Source organism: Onychomys torridus, chromosome 16 (assembly GCF_903995425.1).
Source record: "Onychomys torridus chromosome 16, mOncTor1.1, whole genome shotgun sequence".
NCBI classification, from domain to species: domain Eukaryota; kingdom Metazoa; phylum Chordata; class Mammalia; order Rodentia; family Cricetidae; genus Onychomys; species Onychomys torridus.
The window spans coordinates 51,044,761-51,066,041 of record NC_050458.1 but is presented as its reverse complement, the minus strand read 5'-3'; the positions used below and the strand labels follow the sequence as shown (position 1 = coordinate 51,066,041).

The window sequence follows — 21,281 nt, the reverse complement described above, 5'->3', positions numbered from 1 at the left end:
CTCCAGGCTAATGTGGAAGACAGCTGGGATCAACCACCATGTCTCAATCTTTATCAATGAGAGGGGAGGTACTTCCTAACAGGCAGAGCTTGTGGCCTAATGAAGAAGCCAGTACAGGAAAGGGTGCCTGAGGCCCAGCTGCAGAGGAACAGGCAAGGCATTAAGGAAGCAGGCTGCAGATGAAGTGTGAAGAGTGAAAAGAGGGAAGGAACATTCCAAAAGGAGGGGAGGAACATTGCAGTCAGCTAAACGAACAGGAAAATGGAAAGCCAGTACAGCACAGGATGTGGAAGACCCTAGAGCCAAAGCCCATCAGCACTGCTAAGGGCACAGCTCAAAAAAAGAATGGCCGGGCAGTGGTGGCGCACGCCTTTAATCCCAGCACTCGGGAGGCAGAGGCAGGTGGATCTCTGTGAGTTCGAGGCCAGCCTGGGCTACCAAGCGAGTTCCAGGTAAAAGGCGCAAAACTACACAGAGAAACCCTGTCTCAAAAAACCAAAAAAAAAAAAAAAAAAAGAATGAACAGGAGATGGGGCTAAAAAAGCTGAGCAGCGGCCAGGTTATAAAGGTGTGAGATAGCACAAAGGAACATCTACATGTGACATGCATTTCTAGAGAAACAGCCAGCCTTGGTGAGTGTTGCCTGGAGGACAAAGCCATGTTTTGCAAATGACAAATCCATGGTAGACCCAATATTGGTGGAGCAACAAGTCCTTGCTGGAACTCCATCCACCATCTGCACACAAAGCTCCCTTCACTGTCAGGAACGCTGAGGTAAGATGATGTGGTCTCTCCTCCCAGAGATCCCCTGGTGGCAGACAACAATCATAGGTCCACCTGAAAGAGCAGGCAAGACCCCTGGACTAGACAGGTGAAAAACCAGAATGCGGGCACCAAACAAGTCAGCAAGGAATGGAGCACACCTTTACACACTCTCCTTCTGGGAGACTCCCAGACTGCGCCCAAAACAGGAACACTGCCACAGGGGAGGCACAAAGGCTCTCTGCCAGGCCCAGCCCCTCCCCTGTCCTGCCCTCAGCAGCAGCCTCTAGCGAGTCACAAGATTCCCCATCAATTCTGTGACATAGGAGCTGTTCTCAAAAGTACCTGATATGCCGGGGGCGGTGGTGGTGGTGGTGGTGGTGGTGGCGGCGCATGTCTTTAATCCCAGCACTCGGGAGGCAGAGCCAGGCAGATCTCTGTGAGTTCAAGGCCAGCCTGGTCTACAGAGCGAGCTCCAGGAAAGCTACACAGAGAAACCCTGTCTCAAAAAACAAAAAACAACAACAACAAAAAGTACCTGATATGACAAAACCCAGCAAGAAAGTCAAGCGGAAAGAAGTCTGTCCTTGGTAACATGGAGTCACACTGAAAAGACTGGAATTGTACAAACAACCACAAAGATAGTAGCCTAAAGAGGTAGAAATACATTCCCTCTTGGGCCATGAAAGCAAGGTGTCAGCAGACTGCGCATGTGTGCTCTGTGAGAGCCCTTTCCGTCCACTTGTAGTTCCTGATGGTTGCCAGCCATCCCTGGCTTTGATTTGTAAATACATCACTCCAATCTCTGCTTCCATCTTTGCAAGGTCGTCTTCCTTACTTCTGTCTCTCTGTGTCGAAAGTTCCACCTCTTAAGGGAACCAGAGACTGAATCGGGGCCTCCCAATTGCGGTATGATCTTATCTTAGCTCAATGATATCTACAAAGACCCTGCTTGCAAGCAAGGTCACAGTCACAGTTCCACAGTACATGTATTAGAGACGACACTGACACAATGCAAAGACAAACTACCATGCCAGGTGTACTGACACCCACTTGTATCCTCAGGAGACTGAGGCAGGAGGATCAGAAGTTCAAGGCCAGCCTACACTATAAAAGAGACCCCATCTCAAAACACATGCGCATGCATACGCATACACATACACACACACACACACAAACACACACACACACACACACACACACACACACACACACACACACGAGACAGTCTTTGATGGAAAGGGCCATTGACTTCTGAAACTCCATGCAGCAACTCCATTATTTTTATATCTCAGTTGACTCTTAACAAGTTACCATTCACACTTAAGGAGAACCAAAGCCTCAAGATGTAAAGGCAAAAGTCACACTGCCACATGACGCTTTTTATCTGAACAGTAGGCTCTTCATGTTTGTCCCTGTGACAGTAGGATCTCCTACTCACTATTATTCCAGTATCTTCCACTCATCTCAAAACTATGGCATTGGTTGTCATAACAGTTCTTAACTGTGTGAGCAAGCCCAGTCCTGGTACAGTAAAAATGCAGTGTCTAGGCACCTCAGAGGACTTCCTCCATCTTCCAAGTCTCTGTGGCCCTTCAGTCAATAACTCCTGCTAACTCCCAACCACTCTGAAAGTACATTTTATAGCTCAATGTAGTGAATGTCAAAGATTACAACTTTAACATTCACACAATGGGGTCTCTTATGAAGCATAGGAGCACGGCCTATTTTCTGCACTAATGAATGGTTCTATTTAAGTTACTTCAATGTCAAAATCTTAAGGGCTGGAGAGATGGATACCATCACAATCTTAAATTTCAGTGTCTCAGACCTTGGTTTGGGAACAGCATAAACTATGTTTGAAATCTTGAGATGTGCTTGTCTGAAACACCATCTAGTCAGGGGCTGACTTGACTTAGGTATTTTCCATGCACTGTCTCTTCATTACCTAAGGCCTAGAGAGGCGTCAGGCTATAACCAATCACAGAAGGACTTTGGAGCTCTATAGCTTCCAGACTGCACCCAGGTATTATCTGCTTCCTGTTGCTGTCAAAAGATTGGAGTCTAGAGCCAGAAGGTAGGAATACAGAAATTCACAAGGCGCTTCCACGCAGAAAGCAAAAGCACCAGCCCACAAGTGAGACGAGAAAGCCAATCAAGTGGTCAAACCATCACACACTCCCCGGCAGGCAGGCAGGCAGGCGCTGCCTCTCCCCGACCAGTTTCCTGACTCCACCAAACTCTCCAGGGCATGACCCGCGTCAGTTCCTTCCAGCTTCCCCAGGGAGCCAAGGAGTTTCGCAGAAGAGAACCTGCCAGGCTCTGGAGACACTTGGGGCAGCTCCTTGTCCTCCTCGCTCCTAAATGTGGCCACTGTCACCTCCCAGACCCCACGCCCCCCACTGCCGACCCCCCACCCCACCCCCGAGCCCCTCACATCGCCCAACAGTCTCCTCGGAGCCCAAGTTTCCCCCTGCCCTTTGGAGCCCAGGTTCCCCTCCCCAGACTCCTACTCCACCCGCTGTCCATCAGGACAGCACAGCCACCTGACCTCTGACCCCTGACCCCGACCCGGCCCTCCCCGTCACACCCACCTGCCCGGGACCTTGCTGTTGCTGCGCTTCCAGAACTGCTTCCTGACCCCGTCGCTGGCCATGGCCCCTCCTCATCCCTCAGATCCACAGCTCTGACACCCGAGCGCTGCCGGTCCAAGCCCCGGCGGCCCTCTACTGTGCCCCGGTGGCCCCTCAGCGAGCCCAGGACTCCCGAGCGTAGACCCTAGAGGCGCTTCCGCCTCCGTCCGGAAGTTGTGACTCGGGGCTTCCGGAAGTCCCGCCTTCGTCGCGGCTGATGTGCTTGATGCCATGAAAAGGCGACGCTGGGAAGTGCGCGTGGCAGTTGGCGCAGTCACGCGAGCGGAGTCTTCGGGTTGCGGGTCCTCTGGCTGCGCTGGGAGTGATCCGGCTGTGCAGCGCTGGCTGGGGCCGCTGGACGCCGGCCATGAACTCCGGAGCCGCGTGAGTCTGGGGTCCCAGTCTGCATTGACCCGGGATCAGTAAACCCAGCACGGTGGAGTAAAGGAAGCAGCTACCACCGAGCATATCTGAGGCGATGGGGGCGGATCTGCCCAAGCTTCAGCTGAAGAACGAATAGGCACGAAGGCGTGAAGGAATCAGTCATCTTGGCGGTGCTCGTGCGCTTCATACTAAGTCCGAAGTAAAGTGTGCTTTAATTGGGAGATACATGCAGGATCCAAAAGCTTAGCATGGAAATATTAATGTTTTTAATTTCATATTGAATAGTACTTTATTTATATTGGGTTCCGCGGAATATATTTTTAAATTTACTTTCACGTTTCTTTTTGCTGTGTAACGTAGCTACCAGAAAGCTTGAAATTACTTACGTGGTTGGTGTTAAATTTCTGTGGTTTTAGACTCAAGGCTGAGGGGTGAGAAGCTGACGTGTCAGGCTGGATTAGTATAACAATGATAGTGGCATCTACCAGTTGCCTTTTAACACCCCCGCTCAACCACTGGGCAGCGAATCCAGCACTGCTGTCTCTTACACGTTTTCTCCTTTTGATGTGGTCTCCCTATTTAACCCAGGCCCTGACTGTATTCTCGAACACCCAGACTTCTGAACATATTGACAAGTGGTGTGTGTTGATTTAGCATTTGATGGATTCAAGAAATCACACTAAAGCATTTTGTATGCATTAACCCAGGTGTATGCCAGAACTGTCCTCCATACTCAGAGCCGGGCGAATGGCTCAGCATTGTACCCATTCTTTAAGAATAAAGCCAGCCGGGTGGTGATCTTTATGAGTTTGAGGCCAACCTGGTCTGCAGAGCAAGATCTAAGACAGGTACCAAAACTACACAGAAAAGCCCTGTCTCAACACACACACACACACACACACACACACACACACACACACACACAAAGAGTAAAACCTTCTGCAGCTCCTTAGAAACTGCAACATCTACCTGACTCCTCTTGTACTGTCCAAAAAAAGAGTGGCACCTGGTCCCTTTTTTTTTTTTTTTTTTTCATTTCTTGCACAGTGATGGCCCTAGGACCTGAAATAGTACACACCGTGTTTACTGCCTGGATGACAACCACAAGGCTCTCTGGATCCCTTTTGACACAAGCAGGAAACACCATGGACAATGTCGACAGATCCTGTGTGATCCCTTCAGACACAACCTTTAGAGCATGACTTCAGGTCCTGCCTGGAATCCTGTGTCTAATAGACCTTGACGTTTGAGAGATCTAACAAAACTAGATCAATAACCATTTCCTAGCATTCCCTAGAGTGCTCCCTGAAAGAAAACTTTAGTGGTCCATCACTATAACCCCAGCTTCTCAAGAGGCTGAGGCAGGGGAGTAGAAATTAAAAATCGAGTGTGCTCACTTCAGGGATTATCATGGCCTTTGCAAAAGGATGACACACGAACTGCTGACGTGCTCCTCTGTGCTGTGTGTAGGCAGAAGCCGGTAGTCAACATCAGATGTCTCCCACTATTGCTTGCCACCTTACCTTTTGAGACAAAGTCTCTCTTTACACTTGGCACTCATCCTTTGCCTAGACTAACTGTTCTAGGGCTCTCTCTTTCTCTGCCCACCCAGCATTGAATAAGGTTCTAGAACTCCAGGCTTTTATGTAAAAGCTAGGGATCCAAACTCAGGTCCTAATGGTTATGCCACGGACACTTCACCCTCTGAGCTGTCTCATCATCCTAGTGTTTCATGTTTTTAAAGTGATAAACCTGAGCGTAGGTGTATAATCCCAGCCATCAGCCTGCAGATGAAGGATCCTCCAGTCTAAGATCAGCTTGGGCTGTATGGTCACATCCTCTATCAAAAGAATTCATATATAAGAGATCGGCAGTGTGGTGGTACAGTGCTTACCTAGCATGTGCAATACCTTGGATTCTCCTCCTAGTACTGAGGGGGAAAAGTCTTAGAATCCTCCCCTGGTGAAGTTCAAACAGGCCACTGGGGGCCAGGCATAGTGGTGTACGCCTTTAAGCCCAGCACTTGGCAGCCAGGGACAGAAGGATCTCAGTGAGTTCAAAGCCAGCCTATAGACCCTGACCCCCCCCCCCCCCCCCCCAAAAAAAAGGCTCCAGAGATCTCAGATCTCTTCCTGACCTCAGCATGAGACCTTTGCAGAGATGGGGTCCCAGTAGCCTCAGGGAATCCCCTTTGGACAACACCAAAGACTGGGTTCTCTCCAGCTCAGCCTGGTTTATCCGAAGATTGAAAATGGAAGGAGCCAGCAGGACTAGAAGGAAGCATGGGAGCAGAAAGAATGGAAAACTGTGGAAAACCACAATGAGAATCAACATCTGTTAGTGACAGGTTAGGTGTGACAATGGTACCTTAATTCAGTCATCCCCACAGCCCCCTGTAGGCTTTCCTTGTGGGTAAGGAGTGAAACTGAGATTAAACCTGTCTGACGGTTTGGGGCTAAGTCTATAAGTCAACACTGTATTAGAGAACACACATCCATATATGAAATGGGGTGATGGGGGGGAACCTTGGTGATTGGAATCGGCACTGGCATGACTGACAAAGCTGAGGTAGGGAATCTTCAGTAATGGCTATGGGAAGGGTACATACAAGATTCAAAAGGACCGTGTAGGAGGATAGGTCTAAAAGTGATAGCAGTGTGGAGTCGGGGTTGGGACCTGTGCAAGAATCAGACAGGACAGGTGCCCAGATTCTGAGGTAAGAAGTCTGGTGAGTGAAACCACTTGGGGAGGAGGACAGAGCCTGACTATGCTACTCAGGCTGGTTTCCTGATCCAATAGTGGAAGACATCTGATGTTGACTACCGGCTTCTGCCTACACACGCTCCTGCACAAACACAGAGGAGCACGTCAGCAGTTCGTGTGTTATCCTTTTGAAAAGGCCATGCTAATCCCTGAAGTGAGCACACCCAACTTTTAATTTTTACTCTCCTGGGATTACAGCAATGAACCACTGAAGTTTCCTTTCAGGGAGCACCCTAAGGTATGCTAGGAAATGGTTATTAACCTAATTTTGTCAGATCTCTCAAACACCAAGGTCTATTAGGAACAGGATTCCACGGAGGATCTCCCACTCCACCCTTCAGGTATCTGGGACTGTAGATGAAACACACAGTTCTTGAGTAGCAGGCATAAGAGGCTCACATTCACTGATTTTTTTTTTTAGGCATGCAAATCAAAAGCAACAATGTACTGTCTGACAAGGAGAAGACTGAAAAAAAAAACAAACTGAATGCCAAGATTGATGAAAATGTGAGTTTGTAAACAAAGACAAGCTCTTATGACCTGCAGGAGGAGGGATTCAATAACTTTGGCCATTTAGAAATTTCTAGTAGATAAAGATATTCTACAATTCGGCAGTTTCCCTCAGGATATGTACCCTGAAGCAGAGTACCCAGCTGTGCAAAAGAAAAAAGAATGTTCATTGCATCGACTCTCCTAGTGGAGGTGGGGGATGGGAGAAAAGCAATCAAAATGTCATCTGCAGGAGAACTGACAAATCAGTTTCCCGGTAGAATACTCTGAGGTAATAAAAATAAATTAACTTTTACATACATCAACATTAATTTCACACTGTTGAGAGGAACGTCTATAATGGATGCATGTGGCGCAATACCATTTAGTAGTAGTCTGTTTTATTAATACCATTCTTTAAAGCATGAGAATGCTGAAAGCCAAATTCAGGAGAGTGTTTGCCTCTGGGTGTTGCAACAATAATGAGAAAGTTCATAGGTTTTCTTGTGCTGTTGTGTGTGCTCTTTTAAGGCAAACTACATTCTGGTGTTTGTTGCAGTCTGTATGATTTTTATACATCTACAATCTTTGACTGTACATTCACACGTGTTTGAGCTCCCACCCCGCACTGCACTGAGCTGCTTTGAGCTTAGGGATAAGGCAGATTCAAATAATGCAGCCAAGAATGGGCAGGGTTCACTGAGAGGCTTCAAGGAGGGGGAAGATGGTCACCCTGGGACTCTTGTGACCATTGCTTAAGGTTGAGATTGAATAGGTGAGACAGGACAAAATGTAAGGAACATTGTTGCTTAAAAGAACACTCTGAACTGGTGGGTAACAAAGGTCTTCATGTAGCTGGGATTATGGTGCAGGCTGGATTCCACAGGCGGAAGATGGGGAGACAAATGGCTTATTGGGGAAGAAAGGCTGAGTTGTGATGTGCTGCAGTGGAGGCACTGAACAGCCCCCAGACCATACCACCTGCCAAAACACCATAGCTCTGGGAAAGTCTCTAAATGTGCTAATCTTGCTTTTTGGCTTCTGTAGTTCTGCTTCTGGCTAACTGAATTAAGTATGTCAACCCAGGGTATGGTTCTTGTGTTTGGGGGGGATTCTGAACACCCAGTGGAGTTGCTGGCTGGCTAATAAAGACTTTCCTATTGGCTTAAACCCATGTCTGAGTAGTCTTCTATGATTGAATCCTCACAACAGCATCAAACAGAAGGGATGGTCTACATTGAGAGTAGTCGATGGAGCACATAGATGGTCATCAGAAATGGCTTGCCTCAAGATGGGGGAGATACTCTGGGAGAAAAGGGACAGTTCCCAAGGAGGGTTTTATCCAAGAGCCATCAGTAATCAGCACTCTAGCACAGAGGGTCCTAAAGTGGGCTCTGCACAGCATCTATGACATCTCTTGACTTCAAACAAGCTCACCCACTTCGGGGAGTGTTTCCAGGATTCTAGTTGACCTATGTTAATAAGGAGCAGGCCCTTATTGCCACCACCACTATTATCCCAGAAGGGTGCTCCCACCCCACCCCTCTGTTGAGTCATCACCTCTATTGCAGGTGGCTCACCTGGTGGAGTGACCCAGATTTCCAACCTGAGTTTTCAGAGCCCCTTGTCATCAGGCTCTTCTCGGGCACAGTCCTGAGCTTGTCCCATGACCATCAAAGTTGGGTGGGAGAGTGTTCTCTTCTTCAGTGTCACAGAAGAGCTACGCTTGCTCTTCCCTGCATTGGCATCCCTGACACCTCATGGCAAGACAGTTATTCCCTTCCGATCTCTTGACAAGGAGCCTGATGTCAGCGAGAGGCATCTGTACCCGAAAGCTTATGAGACTTCCTAACTCCCTTCAGGAAGCAAAGTACTGTGATCTGTGGTGATCACGACTGCAAGAATAGAGAAGACAGGCACCAATGTCCGTGACTTCTACCCTAGTTCCCTTTCTATTGATGGGGTGAACATCATGATCAAAAAGCAACTTGGGAAGAAAGGAGATTTGGCGTCTGTGTCTCAATAAGTTCATCATGGAGGGACGCCAAGGCAAGAGTTGAAGGCGAGATCGAGGAGGAACATTGCTCATTCAACCTTTTTTTTTTTTTTTTTGTACAGCCTAGGACCACCAACTCTGGGATGGCACTACCCACAGTGGGCTGCCATCTTTAATTATTAATCAAAAAAATGTTCCACAGACTAGTCTACCAGTCAACCTGATGAAGACAATTCCTCTATTGAGATTTCCTCTTCCCAGGTATGTCCAAGTTTGTGTCATATTGGCAATACTCAGAGGAACCAAGGCGTCATTTACCTGCCTCCTTGAGGTGAGACCCCCTCCAGGGTACTACCGTATGCCACAGAACAATGGTCATGGCCTCACTGCCATCATCTCTTTGTTTAAAAGTGGGTATTTTGGTCCAGCGCAAGGCTATACTCAGACTCTCATGGGTAGATCAGATGCACTGAAGCCCTCAGAGTTCATGCCAATGAGTCACTCACCTCCTACCTACCACAAAAGTGCAAGTGATGCTGGGATATGTAGTCTCCAAACCGGGTGTGTGTGTTTCCACCTAAAACTGTTGAACAGATTAACGGCTGCCAGCAAGCAGTAGCAGTCTGTGCTACACCTGTAAAGTACAGCAGCAGCCCTCACAAGTAAAAGACGAAAAGGAGAGTGGCCGCTGAGCTGGGACATGCTGGAAGAGCCCAGCCTTTTGAATCAGTCACAGATGAGTAGCAGAGGGACACAAGCCACGGCCACTCCACAGCACCTTTCATTGGCTCAGGCCTTCCCTCTGATTGGCACACCCGTCCTACTTTCCCCTTTACCCACTGAGTACCCCTCTTCTGTGTCCCCACATGCTGTTACTCTTGACCTTGTTTTTCAACTGAAAATGTATCAGAACACCTGGCCAACTGTTTTTATCCAGTGATAAAAACAAGTGTCCTCCCCATCCATGGAAACAGGGCATCTGTTGGCTGAGATGCTGTGCGGTGACAGCAGGGATGTGCACACCAGACCCCTCCTTGTAGGCGGGTTACCAATAGGCCGAGAGCAGAGCCTGTGGCCAGGAACTGGCCTGAACAAGGAACTGCCTCGGCTCACACTCAAGAACTGGGCAGAGTGGAGAGATGGAAGCCCAGCCCTCCACCCCACTTCAGGCCGGCTCCAAAGGGCCGCCCCAGTCCCAGGCTGTCATGGCATTACGGATCAGCTGAGGCCACTGCTGCTATCGCATTGCACTTAAGCCTTTCATTGCCCAAGGCTGCACTCCTCAGTCTCTCCCCTGCTTCCTGGGGGGCATCTCCAGCAATCCTCCCACAGAGAACCTCCCCACTCCTCTCCGAGACAAGGTGGAAGTCTCAGAGCCCAGATTGGCTAGCTTCTTTCTACTTGTAAATATGCCACAGCTCTGTCATGTACCCACACCAGTGTCCCAAACAGAAAGGGATAGAAAGGGGCAAAAGAGGAAGAAGAAGAAAAGAAAAGAACAGCGAAACAAAACCCCTTCACAGTTCTACTGTCAAAGCCCAATTAAAGTGGGATTTTATTTGTAGAGGAAAGGGTCAGTGTTGGCTGAGCAATGGGGATATTAATGTGACTATCACAGAGAAGGAAGACAGAGTGCATCTTGCAAGGGTTCCCAGGACAAGGAGTGCCATGAGGCTCCCTGGAATACAGAAGCCAGGAGCCTCCCCAGCATCCCTTCTCGAATCCTCCCTGAAATCCTCCTGGCATTGGAATCTGGTATGAATGTGGCCTCCTACACAAGACTGCAGAGATTCCGGCTTCCTTCCGGGAAAAACCACACTTCTGTGTGTGCTTGAAAGAACCTTCCTGTTTACCACTGTCTTCCTTAGGACCTTCACTCTCTATTCTCACTTACCCCACAAGCTAAACATTGGGGGAAGGGCTCCACCCTTCAGGGTTGCTTCCAATTTTCCAAAGCAAAAGTCTATTCTATTCTGGGTAGTCAGCTTGGGTCCTATGCTGATTAGTTTTTTGTTGTTATTGTTGTTTGTTTGTTTGTTTGTTTGTTTGTTTGTTTTGTCAGCTTGCCAAAAATTAGAAAAATCTGAGAAGAGGGAATCTCAATAGAGGAGTTACCTCCATCAGATTGGCCTGTAGGCAAGTCTGTGGGCATTTTTTTGATTGATGATTGATGTAAGAGAACCCAGCCCACTGTGTACAGTGCCAGCCCTGGGCAGGCGATCTAGGGTTGTATAAGAAAGCAAGCTGAAGGAGGATTGGGATCTGTCCCTGGTGCATGGGCAGGCTTCTGCGAATCCGTTGCCTGTGGTGTGATGCCTTGCGCAGCCTTGGAGCAGTGGGAAGGAGCTTGGACCTGCCTAGGCTCAGTGTGCTGGGCTCTTCTGACTCCCCATGGGAGACCTTGATTTGGGGGATGTGGGGATGCAGGGTGGCTTGGGAGAAAGGGCTGGGGGGTGGGATGAGGGAGGAGTGGGATCTGTGGGTGGAATGTAAAATGAGTAGAAAATTTCTTAATAAAGAAAAATGGAAAAAAGAAGGAGGAGGAGGAGGAGAAGAAGAAGAAGAACAAGAACAAGAACAAGAAGAAAGGAAGAAAGGAAGAAAGCTGAGCCAGCCATGGAGAGCAAGCCAGTAAGCAGCATTCTTCCATGGTCTCTGCTTCAGTTCCTGCTTCCTGGTTCCTGCCTTGAGTTGGTGCTCTGGCTTGCCTTCATGATGGACTATGACCTATGTAAGGTGAAATAAAGCCCTTCCCTGCCAAGTTGCTTTTAGTCATGGTCTTTATCACAGCTATAGAAAGCAGACGAGAACTGGTCTTGAGAATGAGCAGGGAGGCTGTGCTTTTTGCACATGTTCCTATACCTTCTTGCCTCTGCTGAGCACCCAGAAGGGGCGAAAAGGACTTCTTTCAACAAAGCTGCATTTCCTGCCTTTCCTGATTTCCCATGGGTCAGTTCCAGCTCAGGACACCCCTGTCTTGGGTGGGTCTTGGGAATGCTCTGGTACACGCTGCATGGCAAAGCTTTCCTGCAGGGTGTCCCAGTGTGGCTTTCTCATCCAGCTCTTAGAATCCACACTGAAGTAAAGAGATGCAGCGACACTGCATTACTCTCCTTCCCAAAGGCCTAGTGGTTGAAGGGACACACACCTTCTCTTGCAGCACTGGAGGTCAAAGTTGAATGTCACAGATGCATGGGGACAAAGAGGAGGTGTCAGCAAGGCTAGGTACTTCTTGGGATTTAGTAGAGTCTGCTTCTTGGAGCTTTTGTTCGTTTGTTTGGTTGGTTGGTTGTTTGGTTGGTTGTTTGGTTGTTTGTTTGTTTGTTTGTTTGTTTGGTTGGTTGGTTGGTTGTTTGGTTGTTTGTTTGTTTGTTTGTTTGGTTGGTTGGTTGTTTGGTTGTTTGTTTGTTTGGTTGGTTGGTTGGTTGGTTGTTTGTTTGTTTGGTTGGTTGGTTGTTTGTTTGGTTGGTTGGTTGGTTGTTTGTTTATTTGTTTGGTTGGTTGGTTGGTTGGCTTTTGTTTTTGTTTTTCTCTTTTTTTCTAGCTTCTGGAGCCATTTGTGTTCCTTGCCTCTTCCTCTCTATGACAGAAGGAGCATCACTCCATCCCTGCAACTGTCCTGGTATCTTCTCATCTCCTTACAAGGACCCTTGCTTCCTCATGTTAGTACCAAGATAACCCAGGCTCTTCTCTTTATCACACTTGAAAACTGCCTTTTAGCTACAACAGGAACACCCAACAATCCCAGGATTAGAACATGGATATCTTTGGGACCAATTATTAGCTCATTATAAAAATTCAGGACATAGCAAAAATTCAGGACAGACCCTTCTCACTGCCCCTGCCTGTGACTCCATTCAGCCTTTTCTACATTTTAGGGTGAGTCTCTAGCAGTATACCACTTAGTGCCACTAAAGTCTGCCTGAGGTGGGGTGGTAGTCCTTGGGAAGAAAACTACAGCTCTGACTGGCTTAAACTATAAAGGGACTTTGTGGTTTATGTAATTGAAAAAGAACAAAAGTAGCTTAGGGTTTGGAGAGAGGCCAAGACAGATGATGCTCCATGGATGCCTGCCTTTCCCCCCTCTCTTTGCCCCTCCCCCTCTCTTTTTTTTTTTCTCTCTCTCTGCCTCTATCCTCTTTCTCTCACGGTTTTGTTTATTTTTTGACAGTTTCACAAATGTATGTGATGCATCTTAATCATACCCACTCAAATGCCTTCCCCCCTCCCTTCACCAGCCTCTACCTCCAACCCCCCCACCTTCATGTCCTCTTTACCATTTTTGTAGCCTAGTTAGTGCTGCCTGCATGCACATGGCTACAGGACCATGTATTAACTGCCTTTTGTTGCTGTAATAAGACATCAGACCAAAAGTGCTTATGGAAGAAAGAGTTTATTTTGCCTCCTGGTTCCAGTGGGATGGAGTCCACCATGGCGGAGGAGGCATAGCAGAAGGAAGCCAGAACAGAAAGCTGAGAGAACTCACCTTCAATAGAATGCAGAAAGCAGAGAGAGTGAACAGGAAGTGGCCAAAGCTATAAGTCCTCAAAGCCCCCTGCCCCACAGTGACATGTCTTCTCCATCATGCCTGCACCTCCTAAAGGTTCCATAACGGCACCTCCAACTGGAAATTAAGTCTTCAAATACATGAGTCCATGGGGACTACCCCTCAACCATCCCTTGTTAGTAGCTCTTTAGCTACTAAGGACATCAGGAGCCCCCCTCCCGTGCACGCTAGAATGTTGACTGGCTTGGTCTTGTGTGGGTAAACAGAACTGCGGTGAGTTCATTAGTGTAAGGGCCGGGTCTTGGCCATTTTACGGCACTCCTCCTCATTCCCCAGCTCTGACGTTCTTTCTTCCCTCTCTCCCACGGTGTCCCCTGAACCTTGGGGACAATGGATTAGCACAGATGTCTCATTTAGGGCTGAGTACTCAAGAGTCGCTTATCCTCAGCACTTGGAGTAGGTTTGAATTGACTCCTGCATGCTGCAAAGAGAAGCTTCTCTGAACAAGGGGATGAACATACATATTTAGACGGTGATAAACATAAATGTTAGTCCATTTAGCAAAACAACAGAAGTAGGTTTTTCCTAGGGCTGGTGACCACCCTCGCCATGGACCTTTGACTGTGTTTACAGCACCAAGCATGCATTCCCTCCTACGTAGCAGGCCTGGAGTCTAATTTTAAAAGTGGCTGATTACTCCATAATAGTCATGTTACTGTTGCACTAGTGGGCACAACTTTCCTGGTACTGTAGGGTCGACCTGTGGTAAAGCCTGGGATGCTCAGGAAAGTTCATCCTTATCTCTGGCTGTTGTATTCTCTGTACATTCTGCCCAAGAATAATTGCAAGCAAGATGGGAAGTGCTAGGTCACCCAAGGTCCCTCAGAGACTTACTCACCTGCATTTGCTCCATAGGAGATGGCAAACTTCCATGGCTGCTGCCCAGTAAGCATGATGTTATGATTTGGAAGTGAAATGTTCCCCCACAGGCTCATGTGTGTGAATCCTTGGTCCCCAGCTGCTGGTGGCTTTAGGGAAGCGTGTCATTGGGGTGGACTTTATAGAGTTAGCCTAGTCCAAGCTCTCTCTCTGCTTCCTAGTTGCCTACACAATGTAATCAGGCTAGGACCAATCTTACTAGACCCTCTCAAACCATGAGTCAGGATCAATCCTTCCTCCCTTAAATCAGGTGTTCTGTTCACTACAACAACAAAGCCAGGAAGCATATGAGGAAGACTGTTTGGTGTGTCAAAGGCTTATCAAAAATACAGTTGAATAGAAAAAATATATGTACCACGTCTGAAGAGGAATTAACATTCACAAACCTTGTAAGTAAGAAGGTCAAAGACTCACGTCTGAAGAGGAATTAACATTCACAAACCTTGTAAGTAAGAAGGTCAAAGACTCCCAGCAGGAAATAGATATTATTTTATAATTAAGTATGCATTTTAAGACTTGAGCTAAACAAATCAAGACATTCAAGCAAGAAATATAAATTCTAAACAAATAAAAGCCAGGCACATGGCGTGCACCTGTAATGTTAGCACCCAGAAAGCCGAAACAGGAAGAGTTTGAGTTCAAGGCCTGCCTGGGCTACACAGTGAAACCATGCCTCAGAAAGAAAATGGAACTTTAAAAAATTAATAGAAAATCCTCAGCTCAAAAAAAAAAAAACTTAATAGAAAATACATGAAATAGCCTTCATCTCTGGATTGACAAAGATGAAAAGGAATGATGTATTGCCAGGTATGGTGGCACAAACTTTCAAGCCCAGCTACCCAGGAGACTGAGGCAAGAGGATTGCAGGTTCAAGGCTATCCTGGGCCACTTAGCAAGACCCTGTCTCAAAAGTTTAAAGTTTAAACAACAAAAGGACTGTGTGTATATCTCAGGATGGAGTACTCACCTTACAGGCTTGAGAGCTTAGGTTCAACCCCAAGTAACAAAACAGGTGTGTTGGTTCACACTTCAATCCCAGCACTTAGGAGTCAGAAGTAGGCAGATCTCTGTGAGTTCGAGGCCAGCTTGTTCTACATAGAGACCTCCAGGATAGCCAGAGCTTTTTCCAAACAATCCTCAGTAAAATACACACACACACACACACACACACACACACACACACACACACACACACCATGACACAGCTGTATGACTGCCGGGAAGCAGCACGCTGTCATTGGGAATGCAAACCAGGGTCACATTTCAAAGTGCTATATGACACACTGGATGAGTTTGGAACCCTACCACTGTACAAACTTTTTGCACTTCAACTTCTAGGAGTTTACCCTAAAGAATGGGACAAGTAGACACACATCTTTAGGTGTCATCTGTACCACTAGTGAAAACTGAAAAATCAGTCATATGTCCAACTGTAAAAGCTGTGGGTTCAATGAATTGTGTGACACAGAGTAGTGTAACCATGGTCAAAATTATGGCACCAAGATTGATTGATTGATTGATTTTACAAAGGACATTGTTTAACTCAGGCCTGGGAGTTCAGGCAGTCTCAGCACTCAGGAAGGTGAGGCTGGAGGATCCTAAACACAAGGTGTGCTGTGCCAGGCCTGCAGAATGAGTTCAAGGCCAATCTAAGCAAGTTAACTTGACACTATCTCAAAATAAAAGGTGAAAAGAGGGCTGGGATGTAGTTCAGTGACTGAGCAGGAGCTCAGTGCGCAGGAAGACCTAGGTTCAAGCCCTAACACTAGAAGAATAAAAGTCACGTATAGGATACTATTATTTGAAAGGCATATTTCCAACTTTTGTTGGATGGTGTTTTACTTGTAGGCGGAGAAGATTCTAGAAGTCCATCGCGTGAGTTAAGATGTTTCCAGATGAACAAAACATACACTAATTTAAACAATTACAGGAAGTTACTGGTTGCGTAATGAAAAAAAAAAAAAAAAAAAAACAGGAATAAAACAGGCTTGGGACACAGCCAGCCCAGGCTGCAGGTCCACTTGGGGGCTGTGTTCTTGCCTCTGACCTCCTTCCTGTGGTCATGAAACTGCAAACTGACTTCCCTCATTATCATAGGAGGGCTGCCAGCACCCAGGAGCTGCAGGCATTCTGGTTCAGAGCCAGTCGGAGTTTGCCTTATAGTGATGAATCCAGTCCTAAGCCAGGCGTGGTGCCCAGTGAATGCCCTGCACTGCCTGGCTTCAGCTTAGACACCAGTTGTCTCTCTGTGTCTGTGGGTTCCATATCTAATTTTTGTTATTATTATTCCCTAAGTGGTACAGTATGGCAACTATCTATGTAGGCTTGCATGTATTGGGTATTATGTATTATAGAGATGATTAAGGTCCATGGGAAAGTATGTGTAGGTGTAGCATAAATCTTAAAAGGTCTTATTAATATAAAAAAAAAAACCCTTGGGAGCCAGATATTGGGGTGAATGCTGAAAGGGCAGAGAAACAGAACAGGCCACAGCTACCTCACTTTGCCAGTTCCTCAGCTGATCCTGTTTCCTTAGACTGGAAGTGTCCTCATCCGAATGGATGTCAGCTGAACTGCTGCTAAAAGCCTAAAGCTTAACTAGGCTCTAGTTCCCGGTCTTATATACCTTTCTGCTTCCTGCCATCACTTCCTGGGATGTGAGTCACCATGCCTGGCTGTTTCCAGTGTGGCTTTGAACTCACAGAGATCTGGATAGATCTCTGCCTCCAGAAGGCTAGGATTAAAGGTGTGTGTGCCAGCATTTTCTGGCCTCTATATGTAGTGGCTGTTCTGTTCTCTGACCCCAGGTAAGTTTATTAGGGTGCACAATATATTGGGGAATACAATATCACCACATATAGGTTCTGTGCAAACACTGTATTCTGTGTATGTGTATGTGTATGCATATGCATGTGGGTGTTCACCACATGCGTGCACATACATGTACAGCCCAGAGGGTTGTATCAAATGTCTTGTTCAGTCCTTCTGCCCCTTATTTTTTTGTGACAGGCTCTCTCCTGAACCTGGAACACACTGATTTGGCTAGTTTGGCCAGCAAACACCTGGGGCCCCCCTATCACTACCTCCCCAGCCCTGAGGTTACCAATGTGGCCCACCTTGCCCAGCTTTCACATGGGTGCTGGGGATCTGATCACTTTGTGAAGAGGCACAGCCCTACACTGATTGGCCTAGAGGACTCACCTGGAAGGGGCACCCTTTCTCCACCCCCCCCAAGTCCACTAAAATACAGGGCTTTGTAGGAAATGGATGGCATTTCAAATCCACCTCAGCAAGGCACTGTAGTGCTAACAGTGGTTCCCCTGGGTTGGAGTCCAGCTAGGGACACGTTACCTATCAGGATATGTGCAATATATTACCAGGCTCAGAAATATCTTACAAAGCTTGTCTTTCACAATCACTCATCATTTTGACTATGAAAGTCTCCCATAGGAGAGCCAGCCATGCCTTTCACTCAGTACAATTTATAAGTTTCAGCCAGGAGGTGATGACTCATGCCTTTAATCCCAGCACTTGGAAAGCAGAGACAGGTGGATCTCTAAGTTCAAGGCCAGCCTGGTCTACAGAGTGAGTTCCAAGACAATCAGGGTTACACAGAGAAACCCTGTCCCTTAAAAAAGGTTTATAATTTCTTGTTTTTTATATTTAAATTTTTCCATTTTTTATTATATTTATGTTTTAATTTTATACATCAGCCATGGGTTCCCCTGTCCTCCCCACTCCCGCCCCCACTCCCACCTTCCCCCCAGCCCCTCCCCTCCATTCCCATCTCCTCCAGGGCCAAGACTCCCCTGGGGATTCATTTAAACCTGGTGGATTCAGTACAGCCAGGTCCAGTCCCCTCCTTCCAGGCTGAGCAAAGTGTCCCTGTGTAAGCCCAAGGTTCCAAACAGCCAGCTCATGCACTAAGGACAGGTCCAGGTCCCACAGCCTGGATGCCTCCCAAACAGTCCAAGCCATTCAATTGTCTCACTTATCCACAGGGCCTGATCCAGCTGGGGGCTCCACAGCCTTTGGTTCACAATTCATGTGCTTCCATTCCCCTGGCCTTTCATCCCCCTGCTTTTTCCAATCCTGGGCTCAACAATTCATGCTCCCACAGTCCCTCCTCCTTCTCGACAACTGGACACACGGAGCTCCACCTGGGGCCTGGCTGAGGATCTCTGCATCCACTTCCATCAGTCACTGGATGAAAGTTCCAGCCCACCCGTCAGGGTGTTTGGACATCTGATGACCAGACTAGGTCAGATCTCTCAACCACTATTAAATTTATTTTATTTTATGTATATGGGTGTTTTGTCTGTATGTATTTCTGTGCACCATATGCATGCAGTACCTGCAGAGGCCAGAAGAGGGCATTGGATTTCCCTGGGAGCAGGAATTACAGAACATGTGAACCCCTATGTGGTGCTGGAAATCCCACCTGGGTCCTCTGGAGGGACCATCTGGGTGGAAGGAGCCATCTCTTCAGACCATTATAATTTCTTCATTTCAGAATCTTCCATTCCAGGTGAAGTTTGTTCTCACTGTTTTCTGAATAGCTCTATCCTGTGAGACGCCTGATAATTTGTCTACTTTTTATTTGTGAGATATTTAAATTGTTCCTATTGTAAAATAAAGAAGGTCCGGCCAAGGATTCTGGAGGGCTTTATCTGGTACATTGAACAAGTTGGGACTACCAGGGAACTTTGAGGAGAGAAGTCAGAAAAAGCCCCCGGCAGCAGAGAAGCCCCCTGAGATTGACTTCCCAGGAGCTGCACCCCTGGCTCTGGTGAACACCCCCTCCATCCTCATGCACATGTCTCCTTAGTGTTGTCCCAATTCTCACTGGCTCCTGCTCTCTAGAGTGGCACCCGGAGAAGCAGTGAGTACCTGACACTATGAATTGTCCCCAGGAAACAACTTTCAGATGGGAGGCTCAGGTTGCTAGGGACTATAGGCTCCTTGCGGTGCAGAGGAGGGTGTCCACCCAGAGGGAGAACAAAGCCCCACACAAACACAGCAGGTAAAAAGAAAGCAAGCCTCAGTGAAGGTTTTACAACCTGCATCCAACTCTTCCTGAGCTGCTCCCCTAACTCTTCCTAATCACAGGAAACCAAGCCACCCCTGTTACAGGGACCCTGGGGAAAATGACAGACAGTGTGGCTGGGAAGAGACCCCAAAAGCCAATCCTGGGCACGCTCAGCCCTCAGCTTTCCCTGGCTTCCCACTTCGTCCACCCTTTACATCTGTGGGCCACTGTGGTCCTCACATCTCCAGCTACTGAAGGAGAGAACAGGCTTCCAGGTGGAAAACACCCAGCCTCTACCACCATGGGCCTGCCTAGGCCAGGATCAGCACTACAGCTAGCTCTTCTTTGCTGTGAGACAAAGGCTTGGGCCAACAGCAGCCTATCACCAGCAAAGGGCCCTATGCAGAAAGAATGGGTGTGTCTTGGGCTGCTTGGGGTAGGGTGGCACAATAAGAAAATATCTTGTTGGGCATGACAACCCTAGATGGCATCAAGGAGCCCCATGGGAGCAAGACCTCTGATGTCCCCATGGAACCCCAGATCCTCCCATAGCCAGCTTTTCTGCCTCTCCTGGCCCTCACGGGGCAGCGGGAGGACTGGGCATTGGGGAACTTACTGCTAAGCATGTCTACTTCGGATGCCAAGCCTTGTGTGCAGGGCATTGGCCAGCAGAGGGCAGAAGCCTAGTTAACTATGGCAGGCAAAGAAGTAGTCTCTAGCAAGGGACTGGGGCCCTTCAGTAGAGGCTGCCATGTTGTCTGCTACCCTCTTGGCTCATTCTCCATCCAGAAGGCTGTGTCTGAGACCCTACCGCCTCACTCGATCCTCACTGTCTGCGATGCAGACAGCCCAGCAGGTGACAACCTTCCCCACACAGCCACTTGTTCAATAGCAGCAGGCTGAATGTTCAGAACATGCTCATCAAAATAAATTAGATTGAATTTAGACCCTTGCCCCAGAAGGCTATAGGGCCACAGAAGGCTTGTCGCCCTAAAGACCAGGCATGCTTGGTTCTTCCTGATCCTACCACCCAGTTCACTGTCAGGGGCCAGAGTCAAGTCTTCAGGTTACTCTGGGGCCAGGTGTGCTCTGAGAAGAATGAGTTTAGGTAGCTTCAAGGCTGGGTCACATTGCTTCAACCTAAGGCAGAATTGGTAGTGTTGCGAGGGAGTGGGGAAGTGGCCTGAGTTTCACCTTTCCTGCCTGTAAAATGGGGATTAATGGTTTCTGCCCTGCCCATCTCACAGACCTTCTGTCAAGACCTGGGGTGGGGGAAGGAGAACTGGAATAGGGAGGGGCGAGGTTAAGAGGGAAAGCAAGCTTAGTCGCGGCCGGCTTCCTCTTGTTTAAAGCCCCAGATGAACAACTGGATAGACCCTTAACCTAGGCTAGCTAGCCCTGTAGGCTCTCAGCTCAGGGCTTATCCTAAGGGCTGCCCGAGCTGGAATACGGTTTTCATGCACCAGGGAGGGCATGACAGACAGAGCAGGAGCCAGGCTTGAGAACATGTCCTACCCACTTCCTTATTTCTCCGTCTCACTCCTGTCCATCATTGGCCCCAGATTGCCTGGCCCAGCCACAGCTGGTTTTCCAACTGCCAAGTGTCCTGTCCATGGCACAGCAGGGACTATGCAAGCCGAGGGAGAGGACCCTGACTCTCACTAGCTTCCCCCAGGGATCTCTCCTCATTATGGCCATCCATTATCCTCTAGAGGAGTGTGGTTTATTGCACAATGGTTAGATCAAGAACCATCAGTGTTATAAAGAAAAATGGAAGAA

At 47.9% G+C, this 21,281-nt stretch overlaps 1 protein-coding gene and 1 long non-coding RNA gene across 2 annotated transcripts in view; one reads left to right on the top strand and one right to left on the bottom strand.

Moving 5' to 3' along the window:
* Positions 1-3,555, bottom strand: part of Tbc1d22a (TBC1 domain family member 22A) — a 272,127-nt gene extending 268,572 nt beyond the window's left edge. Inside the window, exon 1 of the mRNA XM_036207609.1 lies at positions 3,357-3,555. Within this exon, the coding sequence (XP_036063502.1) occupies positions 3,357-3,418 (62 nt within the window). The 5' untranslated portion in view covers positions 3,419-3,555. The remainder of the gene's footprint in view (positions 1-3,356) is intronic.
* A 67-nt stretch (positions 3,556-3,622) lies between these two features.
* Positions 3,623-7,347, top strand: LOC118597070. Its single transcript, XR_004946777.1, has 2 exons — positions 3,623-3,978; positions 6,964-7,347. It is a non-coding gene; the product is annotated as an uncharacterized LOC118597070 (long non-coding RNA).
* Positions 7,348-21,281: the final 13,934 nt, after the last annotated feature.